The 16970-nt window shown below is 29.9% G+C and overlaps 1 protein-coding gene across 1 annotated transcript; it reads left to right on the top strand.

Annotated features, from left to right (window-relative positions):
- Window positions 1-11434: 11434 nt before the first annotated feature.
- Window positions 11435-15525, top strand: LOC125854727 (agamous-like MADS-box protein AGL104). Its single transcript, XM_049534309.1, has 10 exons — window positions 11435-11619; window positions 12363-12416; window positions 12610-12625; window positions 12727-12788; window positions 12908-13000; window positions 13102-13201; window positions 13554-13610; window positions 13732-13889; window positions 15143-15318; window positions 15431-15525. The coding sequence occupies exons 1-10, from the start codon at window positions 11435-11437 to the stop codon at window positions 15523-15525; spliced, it is 996 nt and encodes a 331-aa protein (XP_049390266.1).
- The last annotated feature ends 1445 nt before the right edge of the window (window positions 15526-16970 follow it).

The following is a 16970-nucleotide window of genomic DNA, read 5'->3' as shown; positions in this document are numbered from 1 at the left end:
CTCATCAATGCTTCTATTCCTTAATCACATTAAACAAACATTTTAACATCAAGAATTTATCATTCGATCATTATAATCTACGTGTTCTTAATTTCCAACTTCTATATACACTGCACTTCCACTATTCAGAGAAAGCAACGTTCCCAAAGAAAACTTTAGTATGCAATAAAAGTTGTCAACTAATCGTCCTTACATTGATCACATATTTTGGTGGTCCTTATTTATTGTAAAATAAAATAAGTTTCATAATTATTATTGCATTTAATGTTGTGATCTTTATTTTTGTTATTGTAAACAGAGATGTTTATAAGACAAGCATCCTTTGCCTCCAACTTTAAAATTATGTGTTTTAATCATCAAAAAAAAAAAAAATATATATATATATATATATATATAAGCTGTAACGAAGAGGCTCAAAATATGTTTTAATAGGAATTTTTAGACATAACACGGATTGCATGTCTCACTAGTATAAATCCGCTCATTTATCAGTTCAATTTATTTTAGCCTAATTAAAAATTAATTGTCTCATAAAAATCTTTTCAAAAAAAGATTATTATTTTTATTTTGATATGTTACATATTATAAAAAGATCAAACAGAGAAAATGAAAAATAAAGTAAAAATTGAATATGGTAGATTATATGATCCGCTCTTTAGGTCATTTCAACCCAATTTATTTTAGTTTAAATCATTTTTTGAACAAATTATTCATCAACTCAATTTATTTTAATTCGTTCAAATTTAACTCAAGTGTCCATTTGAACGATCAAATGGTCACAGACTCACAGTCTAACCCTTGAATAATGGAAGTTTCCGTTTTCTTTCTTCTTCTTTTTCGGAAAATTGTATTGCACAAAGTCTTCCACCATTTGACTGAATTTTCTCACACATAAATTTAATAAATTTAAATAAACATTCTAAAATTTCAGTGGTATAATTAAATCTGAAAAGAATGTATCAGCTGTTAAAGATGAGAATCAAATAAATTGAGGGGTATTAAAAATAGAGGGAAAAAAAATATATGTTCACACACTAACGTCAAATAAGTCTGCAACGAGAAAAAAAAAAACCCTGGGAAGTAAGTATATATATATATATATATATAAAATCCATTCAAATTTAAAAATTAAATTCACAAAATTTAAATTTTGAACTTGTCTAATACTTACAACTGTCATCTCAAACTCAAGGGTTCAATCCTAGGTAGGAACCCACCATTTTGTTTGTGTAAATACATGGAAATTGGCATTAGCAGCAATGAGCCAAAAACAGTAGATGCTTTAATTTCAAAGTCAATAAATTAATCTCTACGTTTTATTTTATTTTCTCTTTGCGTTGAAGTGACCCAAAAATTCCTTCTACACTTGCCTTTTTTTCTTTTGCTTCTATCACTTCTTTTCTTTTGCGTTGAAGCATGAAATGTTGAAAAGTTATTATCAAATTAAATTTATGAAAGTAGGGTGTATCATATTCAATGAACCTTCCTAACGAGATTCTTTAAGTCTAATTTGGAGTTCTCGGAAATTCAGTAACTTTTACTCGAGTCTTGTATTTATATTGAAAATTTTGAACATATAATAAGTTTCTAGTTGGGATTAGTATAAGAATGGGTTGTTAATTCAATGGCAAAGGTGGAATCCTATTAAGCTTTGTTGTGTCTTTATTGACAATCATTCAAATCTTCTACTCATCATAAATTTTAAATTTCAAATATGTTTGGATTGAGTTAAAAAAATCTTGACATTTAATTTTAAATTTTAGACTGAATATATTATTATTGTTATTCAACTTTTGGTCAATAATTTCATGGATGTACTCATGATGTGCATGATCTTTAATTCTTTATACTTTTCTTTAAGATGAATTAGGGATGAGAAGAAAAATGGGAGGACTCGTTACTGTTCACAAATCTAAGTCTTCTATTATTTATTTTTTTGGTAAAGAAAATCTAAAGTCAAGGTAAACAATCATGGAATTAAGTGTCCTCTAGTTCTAGTCTAGTGATACTAAAGTTGGGAAATAATGGTGAACGGTTCTTGTTTACTTATATACTCCTTCGTTTCAATTTGTTTCTCTAGTATTTTTTTTTAATTTTATTTTAAATGGAATGTATTTTGTTCCTTTTAACAATATTTTAATTCTAACATTTCACATAATATTTTAAAGATAATAAAATTAAAAAATATTTTAATATATTTGTAATTTTTAAGGCCCACAAGATCCAAAAACTTCTTTACTTTCTTCAACATTCATGTCAAGTCAAAATCAAACAAACAAATTAAAACGAACAAAGTAAAGTCATGTAACTTTCATTTTACCACAAGACAACAACATACCTAGTATGATATCACGAGTCAGGTTTGACGAAGATGAAATGTAGGTAGACTTAACTTTTAGCTTTACCTAACAAGTAGAAAAATTGTTTTCAATAGACATTCAACTTAAGAATCACGAAAGTCAACTAAGGGCCGGTTTGAATTATTTTAATGTTTATAAGCCAAGACAGTTTTATGGTGAAAAAAAAGTGCTTATAAATATTTGTCTTAAGGCCAAAATAATAACAAAAAGAATCAAAAGTCATAACTTAGAACTATAAGTCATAAGCCAAAAACAAATAGTAGTTTTTTTTTTTAAAAAAAACTATCTAATTAGACATACTTTACTATCATATATATACTATTATTATCTATAATTTATGTATCTTACGTTTAGATACATATACTTTTTCTATTAAATACACAAAAATAGGGAGATAGGCGAGTGATATTGGAGAGGGAGGCGAGCGAGATTCGTATGTATCTCAAATACATGCGAATCACACTATATATATATATATATATATGTATGTATTTGTATGGGAAAAGGCATAGATTCCCCTCTTAACTTGTCCCGAAAAGCCAGTTACACACTTGAACTATCTCGACGACCTGTTACACACCTGATCTTGTTTAAAGTGATATTAATTTCCCCTTTTGAAGACAATCTCAGTTTTTGTGTGAGAAATTGTTGAACACGCATTTTGAAAACGAAAATAATATTATTTTAACCTTTTTCCCTTAATATTTTCTCACACTTTCTTAAAATAGTAATCCCTACTCTGTGTATTCTTCCTCCCTCACCATACATCTCTTTGTTTTTTAAAATTTATTTCTTCTTCCTTCTTCATAAGTAGAAGAGGGAAAGAAAATTTGAAGAAAAAATAGGAAGTAGTTAGACGATTATGAAGTATAGAGATGTTGACGGTAGTGATATGTTGGTCGGCAACACCATTGTTGCCGGTGAAACAAATAAAAACTTTCAGATCTATAAAATTACTTTCAGATCTGTAATTTTCTTTTAAAATATTGATAATTATGGATGAAATTAATCATTTTATATGTATTATTTGTGCATAATGAATATGCTATTGATGGCGGCTTGAGACAAAAATGACATTGTGATGGTTGTAGGTGGTGTTCCGACAAGAATAGAGAAGATAAAGATAGAATAATCATTTTCTTTCTATTTCTTTTTAAAGTTCAGTTTTTTTTTTTTTTTTAATTCTTCTGTTTGAGTTTTTTTTTTAATCAAATTTGGACCCGTGATCCTATTTTATTAAGCAAATTCTTCTGTATGAGTTTGAAATGCTTCCATGGAAATAAGTGAAGAACTAATTATTGGTGACAAAGAGAAGAACCGTTGAAGAAGAAGAAGTCAAAATAAAGAAAAATGTATAAGCTTAAAGAAATTGAAGGCCACCAATAAAAAGACATTGAAAAATATTATTGATAGAATTAATATATTAGAAATTATAATACTTAATTATATAATGACCAATAAGATAGTGTCATGTGTTAAAATTTAACATTTTAACGTTTTTTCCTTCTTCTCACGCACATTAAGGAAGGTGAAGACACTTTCTCTGCCATGTCATCTTATAAGGGGGTATTAATATCACTTTAAACAAGATCAGGTGTGTAATAGGTCATCGAGATAGTTAAAGTGTGTAACTGACTTTTCGGAACAAGTTTAGGGAGGAATCTATGCATTTCCCCTATTTGTATCTATCTGAAGTGATTTGCAAGTATCTAGGATGCCCAATACATGGGAGAGTGGCGAGTGAGATGGAAAAGGTGAGGGCGGCGCACGAGATTTGTTATGTACCTAAGTAATTAGCATTTTTTTTAGTAATACTAATATCTATGTTGAAGCAAAGATCTTGTCACCTGATGAAAAGTCTCCTAAGACATGCTTAAATTTTTGGGCTATCGTAGGGTGGAAGCCCAATATTAAAGGAGAAGCCCACCTATTCTCATAAAGAAGAACAAAGACCAGACACTATAGATTATATAAATGGGAAAATTGTATATAATAGCAAACTATTAATTCAAATTAAATGCTATAAACGTAGTTTGATTTAATTGTACCACATAGCAAACTGTTGCTATTTCGCCTCTCTCTTGGTGAATCTCGCTCGCCACTCTCGTTCTCTCCCTCGCCTCTCTCGCTTTTTATACAAATACAAATGTATAAAATGCATTTGTGTTTGTATAAAGCGAGAGAAAATTGTATATATACATATATTTCGTTCCCCTCTCTCTCCTCTCCCAGATCTTGCTCGCCAGTCTCTCCCTCGCCTCTTTGGCATATACAAACAGAAATGTATAAATTGTGTTTCTGTTTGTATGAAGCAAGAGAAAATTGTATATACACATGCAAATACATATATCTTTGTCCTATACACTTATAATTATACAATACAAATATTTCCCTGCCCAGTTCTCTTTTGCCTTTCTCTCTTTCTCGCTTTATACAAACACAAATTATACAATTGATCTTTTGTATATATGTATACCGAAACAAAAGAGATTATATACAACTGCTTTCTTTTGTATATGTATAGCGAAATATACATATTTATGTTCCCTATGGAGCACAATATGCAAACTATAGTTATAGCATACATATATGATTTTTGTGTTTTCTATATGTGAAAGTTGCTCTATATAAATAGCAAATCAAATTTTAATAATTATATTTTAGCTGACAAGTATTAATTACATATTTATGAGTGAATTTTAGGTTTAGCAAATATAAAAATCATATTTGTATGATATAATTATAGTTTACATAATTGAGCTTCATAGCAAACTTTAAGTTTGCTGTGGTTATATATATATATATATATATATATATATATTGGTATACTTATACAAAAGAATCAATTGTATAATCTGTGTTTGAATAAAGCGAGAAAGAGAGAAAGACAAAAGAGAACTGGACAGGGGAAGATCTGTATTTGTATAGTTATATGTGTATAGAACGAAAATATATATATTTGTATTTGTATATATAGTTTTCTCCCGCAAACACAAACGCAATTTATACATTCGTGTTTGTATAAAGTGAGAGAGGCGAGGGAGAGTGACGAGCGAGATTCTCTAGGGAGAGAGGCGAACGAAAAGATATGCATATATACAATTTTCTCTCACTTTATACAAACACAAACATAATTTCTACATTTGTGTTTGTATAAAATGAGAGAGCCGAGAGAGAGACTGGCGAGCGAGAAATCTGGGGAGAGAGATGAATGACAAAGTGTTTGCTACGGATTATAATTAAATGAAACAGTGGTTATATTATTTAATTTTAATTAATAGTTTACTATTTTATACAATCCCTATAATGGATATTTATAATGCATGAATCATACATATATGGAAAAATTGTATATAATAGCAAACTATTAATTCAAATTAAATCTTATAAACATAGTTTGATTTAATTGTACCCTATAACAAACTATTGCTATTTTCGCCTCTCTCCCTGGTGGAATCTCGCTCGCCACTCTCATTTTGGTGGCAGTCTCGCTCACCTCTCTCACTTTTATACAAACACAAATGTATAAAATGTGTTTGTGTTTGTATAAAACGAGAGAAAATTGTATATATACATATATTTTCGTTCTCCTGTCCCAGTTCTCGCTCGCCACTCTCACTCGCTTCTCTCACTTTATACAAACACAAATGTATACATTGCATTTGTGTTTGTATAAAGCGAGAGAAAATTGTATATACAAATACAAATGCATATATTTTCGTCCTATACACTTATGATTATACAAATACAATCTTCCCCTGCCAAGTTTTCTTTTGTCTTTCTCGCTTTATACAAACACAAATTATACAATTGATCTTTGGTAGATGTATACCGAAATAGATTATACGCTGCTTTCTTTTGTATATATATAGCGAATTATAGAATTGCTTTCTTTGTATATGTATAGTGAATTATACAACTGTTTTCTTTGTATATGTATAGCAAAATATACATATTTATGTTTGTTATGGAGCGCAATTATGCAAACTATAACTATAGCATACAAATATAATTTTTATGTTTGATATATGTGAAAGTTGTTCTACATATATTATATAATTGATATATATATATATATATATATATATATATATATATGAGTATACATGACCACAAAGTTACTCCGCCTCTTCTCATTCACAACATCATATCTTTTGACACTATAATTATTTTATGTTATCTTAACAAAATAGATTCACTACACCACATTCTTTGATTCTACTGACTATTTTACAAACAGAAAACAAGGAGAAAAACACACGTGCAGTGCAACTGTGGGGAGGTAGAGTTTTATGGGTGTCGAGGAATGAAGGAAACATAGGACACGTCTTGCCTAACATTTGAGGGGGGTATCCACCTCGGTATTATCACCCNCCCCCCCCCCCCCCTCAACAGAATCATCAAAACTCATTGGGAATTTAGATCCAATATATTCTTCATTTTTAACTACCTATATATTTTTGGGAACGAATAAAAATATCTTTCGTTTATATTTTGGTTTAAAAAGATATTTTTAACTCATTTTAGATCAAAGTATTAACAACTAGAACATTATTGAACTAAAGTATAAAAGGAGAATTTCTTGTTCATTTCGAATAATTTAAAGATATTTTTGACTCTTTCTCGATATATAATGTATTCTTTCTTCCGTCATATTGACCTTTATTTTTCCTCTACGTGTTCTCTTTTTCCTTTGCTATCACATGCACAACTTATGTCATCCTATCCCATCTTCAAAATTACTACAACTAATAACATATATTGACTCGAGGAGGGGCGGCTTTAGGTAATTTGATGAGGATTTTCCGAAACTCAATAGTAGTTTTTACCTTTTTTACTTTTCGTTATATATATATATATACTAGTAAAGAAAGTCCGGGCACTGTTCGGGCCCAACATTAATAAAGTTATATTGTTACTCTCTCCGTTCCATATTAAATGAGAATCTTACTAAAAATATTTTTTTCATATTATTTGAGCACTTATTAAATTAGGATATAATTAATTAATTCTTTTCCATTTTACCCCTACAATTAATATGACCATTCCTATATTGTATGTGTATTTTTTGTAACTCATTTCAATGTGCATTGATATAAACAAAGGGCAAAATGGTGAAGTCTTCCAATGTATTAATGATTTCTTAATTATTGTGTAAAATTGGAAATGGCCATCTAATATGGGACGGAGGGAGTATAGTTTATGTATTGTTATAAAATTAGTAAAGATTGTTATAATATATTTTGCTCATAAGTGAGCTAATATATAAACTTATTTGTCATTTGTCTTTTTAATTTGAATTTTAAATAGCAAATAAATGTAGTTATAAGATTGAGGGTAGAAATGAAGCATATCTTTCTAAATTTAAGTAAAAATAAACCGAGTAGAAGTAACATTAGGGTTATCGATAGGACGATTCATTCAGTTATTTTTAAAAAAATTATATCATTCAATTTTTCGGCTATTTTATAATGTATAACCAAAATTAAAATTTTAAAATCATCCGAATCCTAATTTATGTGACACAAGCAGTACACAAATTAGTCTTTTTTTGTTGTCTTGTAGATATTTTAAGTTATTATTTATTGTCAATTATAGTACTTTTTATTAAAGTTTTTAATAACATATGTTATTTTTTATGTTTGAGAGTTAAACCAACTTCTTTTTATATGTCTTTTAATTTTATATGTGTTTTGTCCTTTTCCATTTTCAAAAACTAATACTCTCTCCATTTCATTTTATATGTCATTTCTTTTTATAAATATATTGGTTATTCCCTCTTCTTATTGGAACACATGTTCACTTCTTATATAGTAGTTATTCTCTCTTCTTATATAGTAATACTTTATTGAAAGGTTTTCAGTAAACTCTCTCACTCTTTCCTAAATTCGCTTAGAATATGTATAATTAAAATTTAAAAATATAAATATAAATTTTAAATCTGCCTCAGCTTAGAGGACTTTGACCTAATTGTAAATATTGAAGTTGACTCATAACGGGTTTAAGGACTTGACTTTTATTTAATTTGGTAATATAATCTTTTACTAATAATTTCGACATCAATATATCGTTTTAGTCGGACATGCGAGGAAGACTTTGTATTGATGTGGAAAATTACATCAACAACACCAAACAGGAAGGTGGGAACATGTTCACTCAACTAGTCTTTTAATAGAGCAACTTTCACATATAGCAAACAAAAAAATCATATTTGTATGCTATAGCAAAGTTTGCATAATTGTGCTTCATAGCATACATATATATGTATAATTCGCTATACATATACAATTGAAAGCTATGTCTATTTCGCTATACATATATACAAAAAGAAGCAATTGTATAATTCGTTGGCTCCTCTTCAGATATGTATAATTTCGCTGGCAGGCCATTTGTATAAATTGTTGTTTGCCTCTCGTTTGTATAAATCGTTGACAAAAATATTTGTATATCAAAAATCACTCTCTTTCGCTTTATACAAACATAAATTATACATTATACAAATATAAATTATACATTATATTTGTATAATTTGTGTTTGTATAAAACGAGAAAGAGAGAAAGGCATAAGAGAACTGGACAGGGGAATATTTGTATTGTATAATTATAAGTGTATAAGACGAATATATATGTATTTGCATGTGTATATACAATTTTCTTTCGCTTTATACATTATACAAACATAAATTTTACATTATATTGTATAATTTGTGTTTGTATAAAACGAGAAAGAGAGAAAGGCAAAAGAGAACTGGGCAGGGGAATATTTTTATTGTATAATTATAAGTGTATAGGACAAATATATATGTATTTGCATGTGTATATACAATTTTCTCTCACTTTATACAAACAGAAATGCAATTTATACAATTCTGTTGTATAAAACGAGAGAGGCGAGCACAGAGGGAGGGAGCGAGCGAGAAAGAGAGAGTGGCGAGCGAGAATTTGGAGGGAGAGAGGCGACTGGCAAACGTTTGCTACGGAGCGCAATTAAATTAAACAATAGCGACTCCATTTATTTTAGATTATAGGTTTGTCATTTTGTACAATTATCCCCTTTTAATATCGTGTGATATTGTTTGTTTTGAGTTAAACCAAATAAATTTTTCAATAAATCTCATCATTCGATAATATTATTACACCTTTTTTTATTTATTTATTGATTCTTCTTTAGAATTCATTAATTTTCACACTCAACAATCTCCTCTTGCAACTAAGCATCACATGCCATATCTCTAAAATGAATCGGAGAACTATATGGTTCCACCCATCGAATATTTGATATTTATCACGCGAACCACAACAGCTCATAATAATTATATCAAGATTAAAAATATGAAAAAGGGTTAAAATTTCCCCCGAACTATATGAAATAGACCATTTATACCCTTCGTTACATTTTGGGATAAAAAATGTCCCTGCTGTTATCCTAAGAGACCAAAAATACCCTCAAGAGTTAACACCCCAAATTTTTGTTGACGTGGCAAGCCACGTGGGACTAATCCTTCCACCTAAGCATTGCCAACTAGGATTCACTACAAGAGAACTAGACCTTTAGCGGCAACAACAGTCGCCACAAAAGCCCAGAAAATCGTCACTAAAAGTTTTTAACATTAAATTCTAATTTTGTATTTTTTTTCTTCATTGTTTTTAAAAAACCAAATATGATATCGATTAAGTAGGAGTTTGAAGACACTATATGTTTTATTTTTATGTCATATGTAAATGTATAAAATGTACAATGATGCATTATATAAATATAGTAGGAGATTTGAATCGAGAAGCAATTTTGATAATTTTTCGTAATAATATTGGATGTTTTTAATATGGATATTGCAAGTTTTTTATTTTAGAAAATTAGGTCGGAATAAAAAATTAACTATCTTATTTTTTTGTTGAAAAAATAGGTTTTACTAGCAAATAGTTGTTGGAGCCTTAATCGCCACTAAAAATCACTCATAACCTTTAGTGACAATATTTTGGGATTTTGTAGTGAATCTTAGTTGGCAATACTTAGGTGGAGGGATTAGTCCCATGTGGCTTGCCATGTCACTAAAAAATTGGGGTGTTAACTCTTGAGGGTATTTGTGGTCTCCTGGGATAACTGCGGGGGTATTTTTGATCCCAAAATGTAATGGAGGGTATAAGTGGTCTATTTCGCATATTTCAGGGGCAATTTTGACCCTTTTCCGTTAAAAATATAAAAGATTTAACAGTTTAGAAAGTATGTTCTTATCGTTTAATCTAACCATATATCTTTACTCAGTCTCGTTCAATACATACACTTACAAGAAGTCGGAATAATATTGTCCTCACAATCAAGATAAATTATATATAATCTTGTACTATAATAATACCGATGACTTATCCAATTTTTATCTTATATTATGAACAAAAAGTTATATATACTTATAAGAACTGATAATTTAATTCTCTACATATAAAAACTTAAATTCTATACACTACAAATCATCAATTATATAAATAAATCAATGATTTAATCCTCTGCATATCAAACTCTTACTGCTGAATTATTCCTAAGAGGCTAGTTTATAACTTCAAGGTGCAACTTGATTATTCGTCATCGTTTAAATACAAAATCCCCTACTATAGATACCTCATTACAATTACAATTGTCTGAAAAGTCCAAGTAAAATTTCAAGAGTACATATAGGTGAAGCTCTTTGTTACAACAGGCGCCGATCGAGAAATTAAAATTAAACTAGACCGCCATTCATCACTTTTCTCGATGCTCAATATCGATATTAAAACTCCAATTAAATTCAAATCGCGTAATATACGTCATCCATCTCTTATAATTCTGCGGCCAAAGTTTTATGGCATCATATGGCCTAATGACTCCAAATCCAGTTGTTCATTTCCTTCCTTTCTACCTTTCTCCTTCCTCATTATTTCCCTTATTTACTTAATTTCCCCAACCCCCACCCTCTCTTTTAGTACTTTTTTTTTTCTTCACAAAATAAGTGAAATAAATATCTTGTCAATTCATAGGAGTACAAAATTATTCTATATTTAGCATCCTTATTATATCAAAAAGGGTAAAGAATAGTTGAGTGATGGGGAGAGTAAAGCTTCAAATCAAGAAAATAGAGAATACAACAAATAGGCAAGTCACTTTCTCCAAAAGAAGGAATGGTCTTATCAAGAAAGCTTATGAACTTTCTGTACTTTGTGATGTTGATGTTGCTCTCATCATGTTCTCTCCTTCTGGTCGAGTTAGTACTTTCTCCGGAAATAAAAGGTGTTATTTTTTAAATATTTCCTTCTACTTAATTTTCAAAAATTTTAGAAGTTCAATTAGTTGACTAACGTCTTGTAATTTTCTCTTCTATTTCTCCATGTTTGTTTTAAGAAAAGATCAACTTGATAGCTCAGTTAATTTGCTATCTAAACGGTTCACTTTGTAATTCTCTCCTTCTGGTTGAGTTAATTAGTACTTACTCTGGAAATAAAAGGTGTTATTTTTAAAATATTTCCTTCTTCTTAATTCTCAAAAAATTTAGTAGCTTAGTTTGTTGACTAACTTCTGGTAATTTTCTTTTCTATTTCTTCATTTTCTTTTTAAGAAAAGATCAACTTAATAGCTCAGATTTACTTTGTATTTCTCTCCTTCTGGTTGAGTTAGTACTTACCCTGGAAATAAAAGGTGCTATTTTTTAAAAATATTCCCTTCTACTTAATTCTCAAGAATTATTTCTTTTAAAATTTTAATAGCTCAACTAATTGATTATCTAGATTTTTATTTTATTGATCGTGAAAGCCTAATTTCTCGCTCCAATTTAAAAACATGAAATGATCAATTTAATAATTCGATTGATTGGTTACTTAAATGTTAATTTTGTAATTCTGTTCTTCATTTTTTTGTTTTTTCTATCCCTTTCCAACCCTGGTGAATAATTTATTTTTTTAAAAAAAGAGAGGATCAATTTCTCCATTTGATCAAATTATTTATTTCTATAATTGGGGTTTTTTTTTTTGCGACAGCATTGAAGATATTATGGCACGTTATGTGAATCTTCCGGAGCATGATCGAGGACGGTAATTTTATCTATTATATTCAAAATTCATTGATTCGACTCTCAAAGTTTATATCATCACTTCTAATTACTAGTTTTGTACATAGAAAATTAATTTATTTCATTTTTTCTTTTCTTGAGCTCATATTGATGTGTTTTGCATTTTTGTCTTTGTTTGTTTTGATCCTTGTTTGTACGTGCTTTCTGTTGTAAAGGCTACACAACCAAGAGGTACAAATTGTTGGCTTTTGCTTTGTTTGTTTCTTTTTTCTTTTTTTCCCTTTAAATGAATTAATTAAATCTTCTTCTTCTTTTTTGGATGAATTTTGCAGCATCTCCAAAGGGCTATTGCTAAGCTAAAATGTGAAGCAGATCGAACTTATCAAGCACTAAGGTTTTATTAACATTCAATATATACATCTCTAATTTGTTTACTATGAAATTTATGCAATTTTTTAAAAAATTAGCTTCTAATTTTTAAATGATAATTTTTCTTCTTAATTATATGTGAAGTAGCCCATCGAGTGTTGATTCCCACATAGAGGAATTTCAACAAGAAATTATTAGATACAAAACTCAAGTAGAAGACATGGAAAGGCGTCTAAGGTAAATGTCTCATAACTATAAATTTCTCTTTAAGTTATATATGCTGACAGTGCGATGTGTAAAGAATTAATTGTAAGGATAATTTATGTATTATTTTACAGAATGTATGAAGGCGATTTTTGTGAAATTACCACAGTATGTGAGGCACAATATAGGGAAGAAATACTCCAAGAGACACTAAAACAAGTTCAAGCTCGCAAAGTAAGTTATCAAGTCAATTACTCCCGCTCTCTCAATTTATGTGAAACACTCTGCTTCTTAGTATATCTTGACAAAAAAAATCATCTTTTTTTTATATTTAACAATAATTTAACTTTATAACTCTCATTTTACCTTTATTGGATAATATATAAACCACACAAATGTCTGAGGCTTGTTTTATACTATAAGTTGCACAAGTCTTTTTTTAACTCCGTATCGAGTCAAACAGTATCACATAAATTTTGAACAGAGGGAGTATTTGATATGATCACATAAATCTGTTCTGAATTTACATTATTATAAACCATTTAATTTGAACTCACTTTTAATTTGGATGTAATGATCAATTCAGCAAGTATTGGAGGAAAATTATCCTTCTCCCCAAACACAAAACACTACACAGCCACAGGTCAGTTTAATTCATTGTAACTTTGTGATCTTGTTCAATTACAAATAATTTTGATACATTTGAACCCAAATAATTTCTCTGTTTTTTTTTTTGTTTGTGTGGGGGGTGGGGTAAATTTTAGATGGATTTTTCAGGACAGAATGTGAACATGGTGAATAATGTGGCAACAAGTGATGCAATTGCAAATAGTACATTCATGGATTGGGTTCCACACTCACAGAGAGATCCTCATGTCCAAATTCTCAATTTTCTTGATTCTAATGGCCTTCTTTCCTTCAGGTACTTTTGATCTCTCGCTACTAAAAAAAATCACTATTTTCACACTGAAAAATGTTCAGTACTATTTTGATTGAATCGATTGGAAAAGAAAAAACTAGTAATGTTTCCATATGGAAAAATCAGGAAATTCCCCGTCATGTATTTTTTTTGTGANGGGGGTGGGGTAAATTTTAGATGGATTTTTCAGGACAGAATGTGAACATGGTGAATAATGTGGCAACAAGTGATGCAATTGCAAATAGTACATTCATGGATTGGGTTCCACACTCACAGAGAGATCCTCATGTCCAAATTCTCAATTTTCTTGATTCTAATGGCCTTCTTCCCTTCAGGTACTTTTGATCTCTCGCTACTAAAAAAATCACTATTTTCGCATTGAAAAATTTTCAGTGCTATTTTGATTGAATCAATTGGAAAAGAAAAAACTAGTAATGTTTCCAAATGGAAAAATCAGGAAATTCCCCGTCATGTATTTTTTTTTTTGAGTTGGTTTGATAAAAAATGAGTGAAAAATGTAAGATTAAATACTTTCAGGATCTTGAACATGATAATCTTACATAGAGAATGTTAGGGAACATACCTAATGAGAAAGACATCATTACAAAGAGAAGCGGAAGCGTTAATCGTAAATTGGTTTCTACCTCTTTGCCCTAACTTTATGTTACCACAACCGTCAGTGATGGAATCAATGTAGAGAATATGTGGTAACCCTAATGGGTGGAGGGAGGACCACTTTTGATCTCTCGCTACTAAAAAAATCACTATTTTCGCATTGAAAAATGTTCAGTGCTATTTTGATTGAATCGATTGGAAAAGAAAAAACTAGTAATGTTTCCAAATGGAAAAATCAGGAAATTCCCCGTCATGTATTTTTTTTTGTGAGTTGGTTTGACAAAAAATGAGTGAAAAAATCATAATTTGTAGTATAAATTTTTCACTGATTTGCGATGGGGGAAATCGTTGTTCCTAGTAGTATCTAAGATGCTCAAAAATGTGTATTGTTATATTTACAACAATCATAGTACTTATCTTTCTTAGGTTCCTTTGATTTATGTCTATACATAGAAGAACAAAAGGACATCAATTACCTTCAAAGAAGCAAAAAATAAATATATAAGTTAATGACCACCAAAGGGTGTGGTGAACGGATATGATGGATCTTTCATTTTTAATCAGAGTTCTCAGTTCGAGTGATCCAATGAGTAACAAATTCCTCTTTTTTGTTAATAAATTAAGAATTTGGTTATGTGCAGAGATGAAGCTGATCAACACATGTTACCACCATCTTTAAATCAACTTCACACTGTGAATGTCCCTCCTGCAACAGATCATTTGAGTTCAAATAATCGATTTGATCAAAATGATCCACCTCGTCCATCATCGTTCGATGGCATAAATAACGCTCCGTGGCCACCGTTATATCCAACAGGTATCAATATCTTTTAATTTACTCTATACATTCTTGATAATCCGTCTCTAAATAGGATTGGCAAACTGCAAAATTTATCTGTCGTTAATTCTTATTGTTTCAATTATAACAGGGGATGATCCATTTCCAGTGTCACAACCCAGAGAACGAGCACTTCTTGAACTCTTCTTGTCTCAACTCACTCCAGTGAACCAAGATCACATATGAGGATCATTTTATTGTCGTGTTGTACTTAGAATTTGATATCGCTGATTTCTAAATACTAGATTAGAAAGTTTATTAGCATTTTACGATATAAGTTGTTTCAAAAATCGCAATTAAGTGAAACTCGTCAATAAATATAGTGTTCTTGTTGCGCCCCACTCCCCAATAATGAATTACATTGAACAAGCTAATTTGTTGTAATTAATATTCCAGCATTGGCTTCGAAAAGCCTTCATTTTGTGAAGCTTGCTTAAGATGTTGAGATTTTATGATAACAATAACATATTCAGTGTAATTTCACAAGTGGATCAGGAGATCAAGAAGATAAAATATAGGCAGATTTTAGGAGCAGAGAACTTGTTTCCAATAAATTCTATGAGCTAAAAATGGGGATAGGTAGCATAAAGTTTCTTTAAGAAAAAGAGAAAACTACTTATTAGACATACTATAAATACTAATATATATAAATGTATGTATATAAGAAAGTTTATTAGCATTTTACGTTGCAAGTAGTTCCAAAATGGCGATTAAGTGAAACTCGTCAATAAATAGTGTTCTTCTTGAAGCTTGCCTAAGATGTATTTGAACTCAACCCAGGGTTGGTTGGAAGTGAGGGATATATTTATCATTTCAGCAACTCCCTCTTGTCTATATTTTCAAATAATTATGTATCTTACCACTAATTAAGAAATTTCTACCATATATTAAGGAAGATACGCCTAGATACATGTATTTTTGTTACTTGATGCACCATTATAGGAAGGCAGGCAAGCGAGATTGGGAGGCAGACGAGCGTGATATTCATGTATCTCAGATACATGCGAATCACACTAAATAGGTGTATATGTATGTATCTAGTGTGATTAAAATTGTTTTATATCTCATATATATGTGAATCCACTTAGATACACCTAATTTTAATCTCATGTATCCAGAGATACATGTATCTGGACACACCAAAATCTTATAAGTTTCATAATATTAAAAACTATAATGTATTTAAGTAATTAGTTCTTAAACTAGCGAAATTCACCAAATGGGCTTTGCAAACTATATTTAAGGGGAAAATAAGCAAATACCCCATAAAAGCAAAATAATTATAAGCATATAACCTTTTACATTCATACCCCAATATATAACTACACTACATACCCCCAACTAATTTCGCTTAACTGATATTAAATCAGTATCATATATACATATACTCTTATAGTATCATTAACTAATGATTAATTTCTGAACAAGAAACTTTAATGATACTAATACAATATATATATATATATATATTGATTTACTGTAGAGCTGTCAATATGGGCTAGCCCACCCCATCCGGCCTAACCCATACAGGCTTTGACATTTTACGGGTCAAGTCAGGCTAGCCCATTTTTGGTGTGGGCTAGAAAACAGTCGGCCCAACCCACAAGTACGTGGGCTACAGGCTTGTCGGG

This window comes from Solanum stenotomum, chromosome 2, assembly GCF_019186545.1.
Source record: "Solanum stenotomum isolate F172 chromosome 2, ASM1918654v1, whole genome shotgun sequence".
NCBI lineage: Eukaryota > Viridiplantae > Streptophyta > Magnoliopsida > Solanales > Solanaceae > Solanum > Solanum stenotomum.
Note: the sequence above shows the minus strand (reverse complement) of the source record. Positions and strands in the feature narration are given on the sequence as shown.

What these genes read in the sequence shown, in the direction of transcription:
- LOC125854727 (XM_049534309.1), top strand. Translation starts at nt 11,435, where the DNA reads ATGGGGAGAGTAAAGCTTCAAATCAAGAAAATAGAGAATACAACAAAT. An exon ending in GACATGGAAAGGCGTCTAAG is followed by an intron (nt 13,001 to 13,101) that starts GTAAATGTCTCA and finishes ATTATTTTACAG; the next exon opens with AATGTATGAAGGCGATTTTT. An exon ending in AATGGCCTTCTTTCCTTCAG is followed by an intron (nt 13,890 to 15,142) that starts GTACTTTTGATC and finishes GGTTATGTGCAG; the next exon opens with AGATGAAGCTGATCAACACA.